General features: G+C 40.3%; 1 protein-coding gene across 2 annotated transcripts in view; it reads left to right on the forward strand.

Moving 5' to 3' along the window:
• RIOK2 (RIO kinase 2) overlaps window positions 1–13,221 on the forward strand; it is a 33,077-nt gene that overhangs the window by 7,422 nt on the left and 12,434 nt on the right. For both annotated transcript variants that reach the window (XM_004703472.2, XM_045285362.1), the window contains exons 2-6: window positions 310–448; window positions 1,484–1,600; window positions 5,384–5,559; window positions 9,232–9,320; window positions 12,191–12,382. In XM_004703472.2, the coding sequence (XP_004703529.1) occupies window positions 310–448; window positions 1,484–1,600; window positions 5,384–5,559; window positions 9,232–9,320; window positions 12,191–12,382 (713 nt within the window). The remainder of the gene's footprint in view (window positions 1–309; window positions 449–1,483; window positions 1,601–5,383; window positions 5,560–9,231; window positions 9,321–12,190; window positions 12,383–13,221) is intronic.

Raw genomic sequence — 13,221 nt, forward strand, 5'->3', positions numbered from 1 at the left:
CATAGTTTTAAAAGGCATATGTTTAGATGCTGATGTATTTTAGTATTGACTGTTTCCTATATTAAGCACTCCAAATTTCCTTTAGTTACATAGAGTTGGTAAGGAGACTCTGTGAGTATCAGTTATTCAGTCATTATATATTATATTGTGATAAAAAATACATTCAAAGGAAGAGATAGTTATGCTTTAAACTGTTTGGAGAAATGCATGGCCAGAAAAATTTCAGGTAGAAATAAATTTCTTAGCAAGGTTTTGATTGACAATGGCTCTATGGCGATTATAATCACATAATGATCCTTTTAATTTCAGGTTGAAATGGGGATGAAAAATCATGAAATAGTTCCCTGCAGTTTGGTGGCTTCCATAGCCAGTCTTAAACACGGTGGCTGTAATAAAGTCTTAAGAGAATTGGTGAAGCATAAGCTCATAGCTTGGGAGCGCACGAAAAGTAAGTATTTTGAGTTACCATTTCTACTTTTTCATGTGACTAGCTTCCCCAGAAGGAGCCATGGTGAAGCAGTGAGTTAAGTGTTGGTCTACTAACCAAAAGGTTGGCAGTTCAAGCCCACCAGCTGCTCCAGAGAAGAAAGATGAGGAGGTATACTTCCTTCTAAGATTTGTAGCTCTTGAAACCCTATAGAGCAATTCTACTCTGTTCTATTGGGTCTCTGTGAATTGGAATCCACTCATTGGCAGTGGGATAGCTTCTCCAAAAACAGGTGTCCCACGATAGGCAAGATAGTGGAAGTTGCCAGACCAGCTGATGTGCTAGACCTGTAGGTGATAAAGCATACCTATGTGTATTCTGTTGGTCATAACAGGGGTCCACCTAGATCATAGGGGGGAGGGGAGCACGGTTCCCATAGGGGAACCACAAGTTCATGTTGCAAAACAGCATTTAGAGTAGAGATCTTGGAAAATGTACTCACCACAGAACCCTAGAGCAGTACTTATCTGACCATCTGTGGAGAAGGGTGAGTTTTAACAATGAAGCGGAGTCAATGAAGGAAATGAAATGAAAAATAGCAATTCAAAATACAGGTACAAATTCTTTATTACTAAAGTCAACGGCATGAAATGAGCTGGTCAAATGTAAACATTTCTGAATTTACACTTTATTTCACTTTTTGAAGTTATCTTGTCTCAAAACCAGTGACAAAACATTTGCAGGCTGGCATCAGTCACTCTCAGGTCATATTTTGAGAGGAGAAATGCAAACTAGGAAGGAACTCTGTCAGCTCCAAACCAAAAGGTCGGTGGTCCAAACCCACCAGCTGCTCCATCGAGAAAGATGCGGCAGTGGCCTTTAGAAAAGATGGCAGCATTTGGAAGCCCCGTGTGGCATTTCTGCTCTGACCCATTAGGTCATGCAAGTTCAGATTTGACACAGTGGCACACATTACATGCGTAATTCTAATATCTGGAGCTATTGTTACTTGGCGATGCAGTTAACTATAGCGTGCTCTTTCCTTTGTTCATATAGCTGTGCAAGGCTATCGGCTGACAAACGCAGGCTATGACTACTTGGCTTTGAAGACACTTTCTTCTAGGCAGGTAGTTGAGTCTGTTGGAAACCAGATGGGTGTTGGCAAAGAATCAGGTAAGTGCTAACAGTAGTATTGAAATGATGTCTTTGTTTTACTGTGTGTGTCACGTGGCCCCTAGAACAAGTATTCATCTTTCCATTTTTTCCCAACCAAACAGTAAATTGAAAAATATTTGGAAACAATAAATTTCCAAATAGTAGGAAAGTACTAGCTTTATAGATAATTGGTTTGATGTGGGTTTTTTTGTTGTTGTTTTATCTAAATCATTTTATTGGGGGTTCGTACAACTCTTATCACAATCCATGCATACATCCAAAGTGTCAAGCACATTTGTACATTTGTTGCCATCATCATTCTCAAAACATTTGCTTTCTACTTGAGCCCTTGATATCAGTTCCTCATTTTTCCTTGTCCCTCCCCGCTCCCCCTCCCTCACGAACTCTTGATAATTTATAAATTATCATTATTTTGTCATATCTTACACTGTCCAACGTCTCCCTTCACTCACTTTTCTGTTGTCCATCCTGCAGGGAGGAGGTTATATGTAGATCCTTGTAATCAGTTCCCCCTTTCTACCACACCTTCCCTCCAGCCTCGCTGTATCACCACTCTCACCACTGGTCCTGAAGGGATCATCTGTCCTGGATTCCATGTGTTTCCAGTTCCTATCTGTACCAATGTACATCCTCTGGTCTAGCCAGATTTATAAGGTAGAATCAGGATCATTATAGTGGGGAGAAGGAAGTATTTAGGAACTAGAGGAAAGTTGTGTGTTTCATCGTTGCTACCTTGCACCCTGACTGGCTCGTCTCCTCCCCGATACCCTTCTGTAAGGGGTTGTCTAGTTGCCTACAGATGGGCTTTGGGTTTCCACTCTACACTCACCCTCGTTTACAATGATATGATGGGTTTTTTTATAACGCCATTACTGAAATTGTTTATACCAAGAATAATTGAAATTTTAACAAATACTTTGTCTTTGATTTGCATCTGGCAAATTGCACATTTGTAACAGTTAAAAATATATAACAAAGAACTAGAAGAAATTGATTGTATGTTTGCATCACAGCAAAAAGATCGATGTGATCTAATGTTAGATGTGTAGCAAGCACAGAGAAAGCTCTCCCACAGCACTGAACCAATGTATGTATTCCCTGTGCGACACACACAAACAGGGACCGAGTTCTTTTTAACAGACCATCTTACACACAGCTTCATATCCCCTGTAGTTACCGATTTCACCTGTCTTCTTTAGTAGAGGTTTTTTTCTCTCTCCTATTTGGCTTTGTTTTTGAGAATATACACAGCAAAGCAAACACCAATTTAACAATTTCTACATGTGCACTTCTATATGTTGGTAGATTCTTGTCAGATACATGGTTTCCAAAGATATTTTCCCAGTCCCTTTCTTTTCTCCTGTTTGGTAAAGTCTTCAATGTTGTTTGTTTGTTTGTTTGTTTGTTTGTTTTAATCAAATTTTATTTATTTTGCCTTTGCTGCTTGTGGTAAGCCTGACATCATTGCCTCTGCCCTGTTCTTCTAAGAATTTTATGGTTTAAGTGTACACATTCAGGTTCTGAATACAGTTTCGGTATATTTTGTATGTGATGTTTGCTTCATTGAGAAAATTGCTTCCTTCCCATCTTTGGGAAAAATATGAACAGTATTGTTATCATTTCTTTAATTAATGTTTGATAGAATTTCTCAGTGAAGCTATCTGGTCCAGGACTTCTTTTGTTGTTGGGAGGTTTCTTTTTATTTTCTCTGGTATTTGGGGGTAGGTTGTATGCATCTAAGAATTTGTACATTTGTGTAGGTTGCATGCTTCTAAAAATTTGTTAGCTAGTTTGTTGCCATGAAGTTCAATATATTCTGTCATAATTCCTTTTATTGCTCTTAGGTCAGTTGTAATGTCCCATCATTCATTTTTCAGTTTGGTTTATGTGTATCTTTTCTTTATCCTTCAATATAAAGGATTGTCAATGTTACTGACCTTTTCAAAGAAACGTATTTCCGGTTTTATTGATTCTGTTGTTTTTCTAATAGCCCTGGTGGCTTAGTGGTTACACACCGTGCTGTTAGCTGGCCAGGTCAGCAGTTGGAAACCACTAGCCGCTCTGAGGGAGAAAGATGAGGCTTTCTTCTCCCTTAAAGAGCCACAATGTTAGCCACCACCAGGGCAGTTGTGTCCTGTCCAATGGGGTTGTTAGGAGTTGGGATAGCCTCAGTTGCAGGGAGTTTGGCTGAGTATTATTTTTCTGTTGTGACTTCATTTACTTCTGCTCTGGTCTTTGTTGTGTCCTTTCTTCGTAGTTTGCTCTTCTCTCTCGAGTTCCTGCCGTTCTTGAGGGGCTGTTAATGTGAGGTCTTTTTTAGGTTTGCTGTTAAGTTTTTGTGATACTGTCGGTTTCCTTCTGAGTACTACCTTCCCTGGGTCCTATAAGTTTTGGTATGTTGTGCTTCTATTTTTACTTGACTCTAAGACATGTATGGTTTCCATTTTGATTTCTTCTTTGACCCATCGGTAGTTTAATAGAGCGTAGTTGTAATTTTCATATGTTTATTTTCTAGGGTGGCTTTTTGATATTGCATTCTTTTTCTGTTACTGATTTCTGGCTTCATTCTGTTGTGATCAAAGAAAATACTTTGTATTAATTCAGTCTTTGTGAATTCATCAAGACTTTCTTTGTGCCTTAAAATGTAGTTTGTCTTCGAGACTGACCCTTGTGCAACTGGAGTAGAATGTGTGAGGGGATTTTAAAAGTTTGGGGGAAAGTGGAAGGGAAAAGTAATGACATGTTTCTAAGAAGTCTTTGATGCTCCCTCATATGTGTTCTGTTTTGAAGTGCAGTGTTCTCTGTGTGGAGCTGTGGTGCCATGATGGTTACCACTTGGGCTGCTCTCTGAAAGGCCCCAGCAGTTCAAAACCATTAGCCACTCCGAGAGACAAAACGAGGCTTTTTGCTCCTGTAAAGAATTACACTCTGGGAACCCACAGGGGCAGTTGTGCCCTGTGCTATAGGGTCATCACTGGCAGTATCAACTCAGTGGCAGTGAGTTTTGAGTTGAGTTTTGTTCTAAATGTATCTGTTAAGTCTGGTTAGTTTATAGTCCTTGTTGGTCTGCTAGCTGTTCTATCCAGGCTGGGGGTTTCCAACGATTATTGTAGCACTGCTATCCCTTTCTCCCCCTTCGTTCTGTGTTTGTTTTATGGATTTAAGTGCCCTAATTGTGGGTACATATAGATCTGTGACTTACATTTTCCTAAGTCACCCTTGGTCACTATAAAATGTCCATCTTGATCTTTCTTGTCCAGATTTTTGTCTTAAAGTCTACTCTGTCTTGTGATTAGAACATTAGTCAGTTTGCATTCTCTGTAAGTACTAATAAGAGGTGACTTGCTTTTGCTTTTTGCTTCTTTTGGTGTGCTTAGGCCTCTTTGTTTATTACAGCTGCTCACTCTAATGTGTCCTGCTTTATTGTAGTGGGCTTTTTGGTTCTCCTTTTCTTTCCTTATTGTTTTAATGTGTTTATCTTCTTAGTGGGTACTTTGCTAGAGGGATGAGTTACTGTGAGGGGGCTTCAAAAAGTTCATGCCAAAGTAGAATAGGAAATAATGGAATTTTTTCTATGAATGTTTAGAAGCGCCCTTGAACTTTTCAGCTTTTCATTTAGGGCTGTAAAGTGATTCTGTACATGCTTGGGATATACGGATTTCTGCTGATTGAAAAATATTCTGAAGTATATTAGCATATTTGACTCAGAGCAAAGTTAAGAAGTTAAAATTAGTTTGTTTAAATTAAAGTGCAATAATTTTTTTTTAATCTTGGCTACAGATATTTACATAGTTGCAAATGAAGAAGGAAATCAGTTTGCATTAAAGCTGCACAGATTAGGAAGAACCTCCTTTCGAAATCTGAAAAACAAGCGTGATTACCATAAACACAGGCATAATGTGTCCTGGCTCTATTTATCTCGTCTCTCTGCCATGAAGGAATTTGCTTATATGAAGGTATTTTTTTAATAATTTTACATTTTGTAATTAATTAGCACAAAAACTGTAATGAAAAGCTGTCTGTTCCCCACATATTCCGTCCAGTCACAACCTCTAGAGACAGTCACTTTTAATTTTTAGTTATTTCTATTTTATATTTTCCTGATGATTTCTTTCTACGTGTTGGTATTTTTTATTATTATGAATATGTAACAACCATATTCATTTTACAAGATTAATGAAAGAGTAGCATAAAGTGATTGGTGATGTGAGTACCTCAGTTGTGTGTGTGAATGTGTATCTGTTTAGCTTTTTCATACATATGAAGGGATGCCCCCACCAAAAAAATTTTCTCCCCCCAAAAGCTATGTATTTAATTTTTTTATAAAACAACCGTATTACCTTCGAAGTACTCTCCATTAGACTTAATACTATTTGTCAAATCTATATAATTCCTTTGTTGCTTGCCTAGCGGGAAAAATGCGTACGACGTAAACCTCCTCAGCAGTTTTTTTTTTCCATTTTTTTTCTGGGTGGGGAGGGGTGCCGTATTATCTGTCTCTTAACTGGAGAAACAGGATGATGACTATCCATGGAAACCCTAAGCTGCCCAATAGTGTTTTCCTTTCACATTCTGGAATAAATGTTAGTATACAGAGTTGTATGGAGAGGCTTCAAAAAGTTCTTGGGAAAATGGATTTAAAAATAATGGAATTTTTCCATGAGCTTCTTGAAGCCTTCTCATATTGAAATGGTAAAAATCTGTGGTTTTTAACTTAATGATTATAATTAATGAGGTCAAAATTAATAGGTTGGTTAAATATGTTTATATAAACCAAAATAAGCATCTTTAATAATAACCGAATAAAACTAAAGAAAAGAACATTGCATTTTGATTATTTTGTCATTGGATTTATTTTAAATTTTATTTTATTTATTTTTTAATCATTTTATTAGGGGCTCATACAACTCTTATCACAATCCATACATACATCAATTGTGTAAAGCACATTTGTATATTTATTGCCCATTAAATTTTATTTTTAATTGTGGAAAATCACTTCCATTTCTGAGTTATTTTTTGGTTGTCAGTGTGGTGTTTCTTGGGTAAATTGCTTTTAATTTATATGATTTAATGCTTAGTTATCCTGAAGGGAATCTTCTTGAGGCCTTAACAAGTGTGGTACGTGCTTTTCACCTTAGAGTCTATGGTCCTTACTCAGTGCAAGGCAGCTTAGAGGGATTTCAAAACGTAGTAGTCTTTTCCCTGGATGTTCATATGAAGTGCATATATGGAATCCAGTGTGCTCCTTACATTTTCCTAAAAGAGACGAGGGGTAAGGTTCAAGTTGCTCAGGGTCCCCGAGTCATGAAAACAGTTGACGCAGTTGGCTACAAAGGGCAGGTTGGAGGTTCAGGTCTGCCAGATCGACTTCAAAAGAAAGAGCGAAGCCCGACAACCTCCTTCCAAACAGGCAACCACAGAAACATCGTGGAGCATCCTTACATGTGTGCAGTCACCATGAGTCAGAATTGACATGATTACGATGGAGCTGGACAGAGCTATTGCACTGCCAGGCACCTACTTTGAAATAAAAAGTTGGAAAACAAGCAGGCAAAAGTCATTGGGAATGGGGAGTAATTCCATTTCTGTCTGAGGAAGGCAGGAGCTAAGTGTAGGCCTTTTTTAAGACTTAAGCCATAAGCACAAGCTGGCTTCAGACCATAGCCAACAAAGCAAAACAGAAATGACCTGAATTTTTACGTGATTTGGGTGATTTGTTACGGTAATCAGAACAGGAAAATGATGGGTCAAAGCCCTGGAATGGGACCCTCAGAGAGGTCTAGTAAGCCCGTTTAGGAGCCTGATGCATGAGGTGGGATTATTGGCTGCACCTTTGAGAGCCACACGCATTCAAAGTGGGAACATAGTCGGTGCCATCACTGAATTGGCTTTAATTCCATTTTATGTGTGTGTACATTTGGCCTCACTGTGGAACTGTTGAACCATCCCATGCTTGGAATAAATTCTTCATCCCTATCACCTTCACATTCAGCTTTCAAATCACTAAAAAAAACATTAACTTTTTGTTTGTTTGGTGGGTTTGGGGCACTAAACAAAGTATCCACCAAACCTACTGCTATCAGGTCAGTGCCGACATCGCGTCCCTGTCTAGGGCTTCCACGTCTAAATCTTTACATGAGCTGATAGTCCCGTGTTCTCCCGCAGAGTGGTTGGTGGGTCTGAACTGCCGACCTGGCAGTTGATAGTCTAGTGCTTACCTGACAGGGCTGGCTGAATAAGAATCATAAGCACCTGTTCCAGCTGACCTAAAAATTCTTAAGAGGCAGGATTTGGAACAGATCTCATTCATACCCAAGGACTCCCTGTGCATGTTAACATTCAGCTGTGTGCTTATCAGTGTATTCAATACTGCCATGGGAATGTGTTGGGGGAACAGATACCAAGGGAGTAGCCAGTATAACCTGTGTTTTAAAATCAGAAAAATAACACGGGGGTGGATGAAACCAAGAACAGCTTTTCAAAAATAAATATGTAGAGTTCCAAGAAACTTCAGGAGAATGGAACTGTCAGTGAACTAGGTGGGAGCTGCGTGGAGGAGTGACGCATGATTGTGTTTGGCTCCAAAAGAACCGATGTGGGCAAAGGTACTAATGAGGCCGAGAACCCTCTGTATAGGTGACAGTGAGTGGTTGTCCCTAACACATTTTAGGGTTTTTATTAGAGAGAGCGTTGAAAGAAGCAGGACTTGCTAGGTGAGTTAAAGAAAACCAGAAAAAGTTGTTCAGATTGAAATCAGCCAATATTTAAATAGCCACTGGGTTTTTGATACATATTTTTTAATGGAGATTGACATGAGCATCTCGGTTTGGGCAGACCTGCAGAGTGACTTAGGATTGGTGGTAGGAGCTGGAACCCTGTGGCGGTGGCGGCATTGTGTGCCGTCGGGTACATCCTACTCAGAGCAACCTTATAGGAGCGGCCGCCCACGCTGGCTTTCGTAGAATGAAATCTTTATAGAGCAGAGAGCCAAGCCACTTCTCATGTGGAACTGCCAGTGAGTGTGAGCTGCTGACCTTTCAATTAACAGCTGCATGCTCAACCATTGCGTTACCGGATTCCTTCTGTTGTAGGGATCAGGAGTAAGTAACGGGCCCGTTGAGAGTTGTAGCATTGCGTATGGGCAGAAAACTTAAATCTCAGTTATTTTGAAGGATCAAACAAGGCATAGTGAACAATGACATAGAAGAAATTAAACATCAAGGAAAGTTGCCTATCAGAAGGCAGAGTATTTCCTAAAACATGATTTGATTTGGTGGCTGATTTGAACACAATATTTGAGAGTAGAAGTATCCTGAGACTGTAAGCTTCTTTAGGGCAGAGGTTTTTTTAAGATTAATTTTTGTAACCCTAATATGATGCATAGTGTATAGTAAATGTTTAGTGAATGATTGATATGTAAATGAAAACATATTTCAATTTAAATGTTGTTGTTATATCCATCTTATACTATGCAGTGACAAAGCCCTATAGAAGTCACTTGGTCTAACTGTAAATTTATACAGGCCTGAGGGCTTTCTTCTGATTGTATGCAGGTATGTTTACTTTATGGTACTTTAAAAAACAATGACCTCTGTTGTCTGTGACACCAGTGTTTTGTGTTTTAGGCTTTGTATGAAAGGAAATTTCCTGTTCCAAAGCCAATTGATTACAATCGCCATGCAGTGGTCATGGAGCTCGTAAATGGCTATCCTTTGTAAGTATTTATTATTCCTGAAACCATCCCCCAAAACTCCAAGCTCACTGCCACCGAGTTACCGACACTCACCGTGACCCTCTGGGACAGGGTAGAATTGCACCTGTGGGTTTCTAAGACTTTGACTCTTTACAGGAGTAGAAAGCCCCATCCTTCTCTTGCGGAGTGCCTGGTGCTTTCGAACGGTTGCCCTTGCAGTTAGCAGCCCAACACATAACCACTACACCACCAGACCTCGCTTGGAGCCCAATAAATAAATGTTAAAGTGTTCAGTGTTTCTCTTTTATTATTAAGTGGAATATTATTCTGGAAGGTTAGATACTGGTTTAAAGAGGAACTCCAGAGAAAACTGAACACTCATATTCATTCTGACCATGTGAATTTTAGCATTTATGTTAATCGCCCAGGTATGCTAATACCAATAAAACAAACTGGTATATGAGAAAAATTGATTATCTCACAGTCCTGGAGATTAGGAAAGCTCTTGCTGCATACCAGACATTGTTATGCTTTAGCAGTGAACTAGACAGAGCCTTTGCCCCCGTGGAGCTCACAGTTCATGGAAAGGGATATGCAGCAAATCGAGGAAATGTATGTGGTGACGAATGGCAACGAGTGCTGGGGATAAGCTGGACTGAGGTGGGGGGGGAGGCACTGATATTTAGAGGTCAGTCAGGGAAGCCTGCTTGATTGACAAGCAGAAACCTAAAGAAGCGAGGGAGAAGACCAAGTAATGTTTAAGAGAACATGTTTAGACAGAGGGAGCAGTAAGTGCATAGGAATTGAGATTGAATGTTCAGGGAACAGTGAGAAAGCCAGTGTGGCTGTTAGGTATGTCAGGGGAGACTACATGGTCATAATGGGCAGCAGGTGACCACACTAATTAAGGTTCCCACACTATTCATTGTAAGGATTTTCTGTTTTGATTAACACAAAAAGCCACGGGAGGGTTGTTAGCAGAGGAGAGACATGATCTGACTGCTGTGTTAAGATTATGCTGGCAACTGTGTTGAGAATAGAGGAGTGGGACACAGGAGCAGAGCTGCTGTGCTGAGCCGTCCAGTCTGCCTGACTCATACATCACACACAGAACCACGTGTGGTCCTGCACAGTTCTCACGGGTGCTGTGTGTGAGCTCATCGTTGCAGCCACTGTATCAGTCTATTTCGTTGAGGGTCTTCCTGTAGGGATTAGTCTCTCCTGGTGACATGTCCAAAGTACATGAGATGAAGGGTTCCCTTCTTCGTCTTTAAGGGGCCTGTTGTCTGTACTTCCTCCAAGACAGTATTTGTTGCCAGCACCATCATTCGAAGACATCCATTCTTTTCCAGTGTACGGCTTTCCCACGTGTGAGACGGTAGAAAATAACTTGGCTTGGGTCAGGTGCATGTTTGTCTTCCAAGTGGCATCTTTACTCTTGAACCCTTTGAAAAGAAGTCTTTGGTACCGCATTTGCCCAATTCAGTGTCGTTTGATTGCTGTTTCCAGGAGCATAGACCCAGGTGGAATGAGATCCTTGACAACGTCAATTTTTGGTTTATCATAGTGTGGTCTCTTGGTCCAGTTGTGAGGAGTTTTGTTTTATGCTGAGTTTTAATTTTTTATTGATGACTGTAGTCTTTGATTTTCATCAGAAATAACTCAAGCTCTGTGGGCTCTCAGCAAGGAAGGTTGTGTTATCTGCCTAGCACAGGTCGCTAATGAGCTTTCCTCCATTCTTGCCACTGCTTTCTTCATCACCCAATACAGCTTCTCAGATTATTTGCACAGTGTACAGATTGAGAAAGTATGGTAAGAGGATACAACCCTGATGCACACCTTTCTTGATTCTAGCCCACCCTCTCCCTTTGTTTGGTACCATGTTTGCCTTTTGGTGTGGGTACAAATTTTACATGAGCACAGTTCCTCTGGTCTGCAGTCATTAATGTTCGGTGCATCCGATCCGTCTTTGAGATCTCGAAATTCAGGTAGGATATGCTTATGGTATGTTTTGGTGCTCGTGGACTTGTTTTGATTTTCTTCATCTTTGATTTGAACTTGCATATGCACATGTTCTTCTGAAGTCAGCCCTGGTCTCATTCTACTCTTGATACTGACCTTTTCCATCATTTCCTTTCACCAATTTGGTCTATTTGATTCTCGTGTATTCATGTGTTTTGTGTATGTAGTCACTGTTTATGCTGTTGAAAAGATGCATTTGCAGCAAGTACGTTTTGGTCTTAAAAGACTCTTACCAGGTGATTGATTACTGGTGGTGAGTCTTTCATAAATGCCGTACGTTAAAGCTGCTGCCGGTTCGTCCTTGGTTCCAGTTTTCACCTTCCAAACACTCATAATGTCGTACATCTTGATTGCATGTCTGATCAATTTCAGACTGCAGAAGCTAATTGTAAGGTCTTTAATTTCCTTATCTTTGGCATTAGCACTTGGCACATAAATTTCGTCATAGTAATTTGTCTCCCTTGTAAATGTATGAATATAATGCTATCACTAACAGCACTGTGTCACGATAAAGCTTTATGTGTTCCATCTCATTTTTCTTTTTTTAATTTATTTTTTATATCATTTTATAAGGAGCTCATACAACTCTCATCACAGTCCATACACGCATCAATTCTGTAAAGCACATTTGTACGTTCGTTGCCCTCATCATTCTCTCCATCTCATTTTTTCATGACTTTTCTTAGTCTAGAAGCCCAGCTGACCTGTCCACCATCAGTGACCTTGCTTGTATTTTTGAAATACCAGTGGCATAGCTTTCAGCATCACAGCAAATACCAGCCACCACAGTACTAAACAGTCTCAGCTGAACGAGCAGTGGAAGTCCTATATGCATATGCAAATAACCCGTTCTCTTAACGTACTCTTAGATGCCAGATACATCATGTTGAAGATCCTGCATCAGTATATGATGAAGCGATGGAACTAATTGTCAAACTTGGAAATCATGGGCTTATTCACGGGGATTTCAATGAATTCAACCTGATTTTGGATCAAGATGATCACATTACCATGATTGACTTTCCACAGATGGTTTCAACCTCTCATCCCAATGCTGAATGGTAGGTGCTGCAGTTATTTTATTTTGATTATATGTGTTGTTAATTATTGTTAGGTAGCTGAACAAATGCCATGGGGGCACATGTGACTTCCCCCAACTTCAGTAGGGAGAAAAAGAATCCAGCCCACACCAACCAAGACTGAGTGCCACAAGGCAGGAGTTAGACATGCCTCCTTCTCTTTACCAATTCTGAGCACCCTTCTTCCCCTAGCACTCCACTTCTCTACTGGGTTCAATAATCTATTGCAGTAACTGCACAGACCCTCCAGATAACACTCATGATTACCGGGGTTTATTAGGGAATTTAACAGGTTACCACAAAAAAGAATAAAACAAACAATACGAGTACAGTCTTTGTCCACAGCAGTGCTTCTTGTCAGCCACCAGCCGAGTCCCTCTCTGGTCCTCAGCCACATGGTCCTCTGGCTACTGCTTTGCGCTGTGGCCAGAAAGACCCTCACTCTCCTCGGGATCTCAGCGCTGCTCCTTTGTGCTGTCTCATGGCTTCGGTTACCGCAGCCTCTGCTGCCTCTGGCACTTCAAGCAAGGATCTCATATGCACTCCACTGGTGCCTCTTAATACTTGAAGTCTCGGTACTCTTCTTCCCTTTTTCTGAGATGGTCACTCTTCTGTGTCCAGTGAAATGGCAAAACTGAACAAGCCCCTCCATTGGTGTTTTACATACTCTATTTGTATGATCCCACCCAGTCATTTGGTGGGAGTTACAAAGACCTGTGTAAAAGAGCCATAAGTAAATCATTTCACTTCACCACAGTGCCAGCAGGTTGGTTTGTATCATATTGGCCAGAACAGAATAAAGCACTGCCCCATTCTGTACT

This window comes from Echinops telfairi, unplaced genomic scaffold (genome assembly GCF_000313985.2).
Source record: "Echinops telfairi isolate 266 unplaced genomic scaffold, ASM31398v2 ScPeMD7_7469;HRSCAF=8507_1, whole genome shotgun sequence".
Taxonomy (NCBI): domain Eukaryota; kingdom Metazoa; phylum Chordata; class Mammalia; order Afrosoricida; family Tenrecidae; genus Echinops; species Echinops telfairi.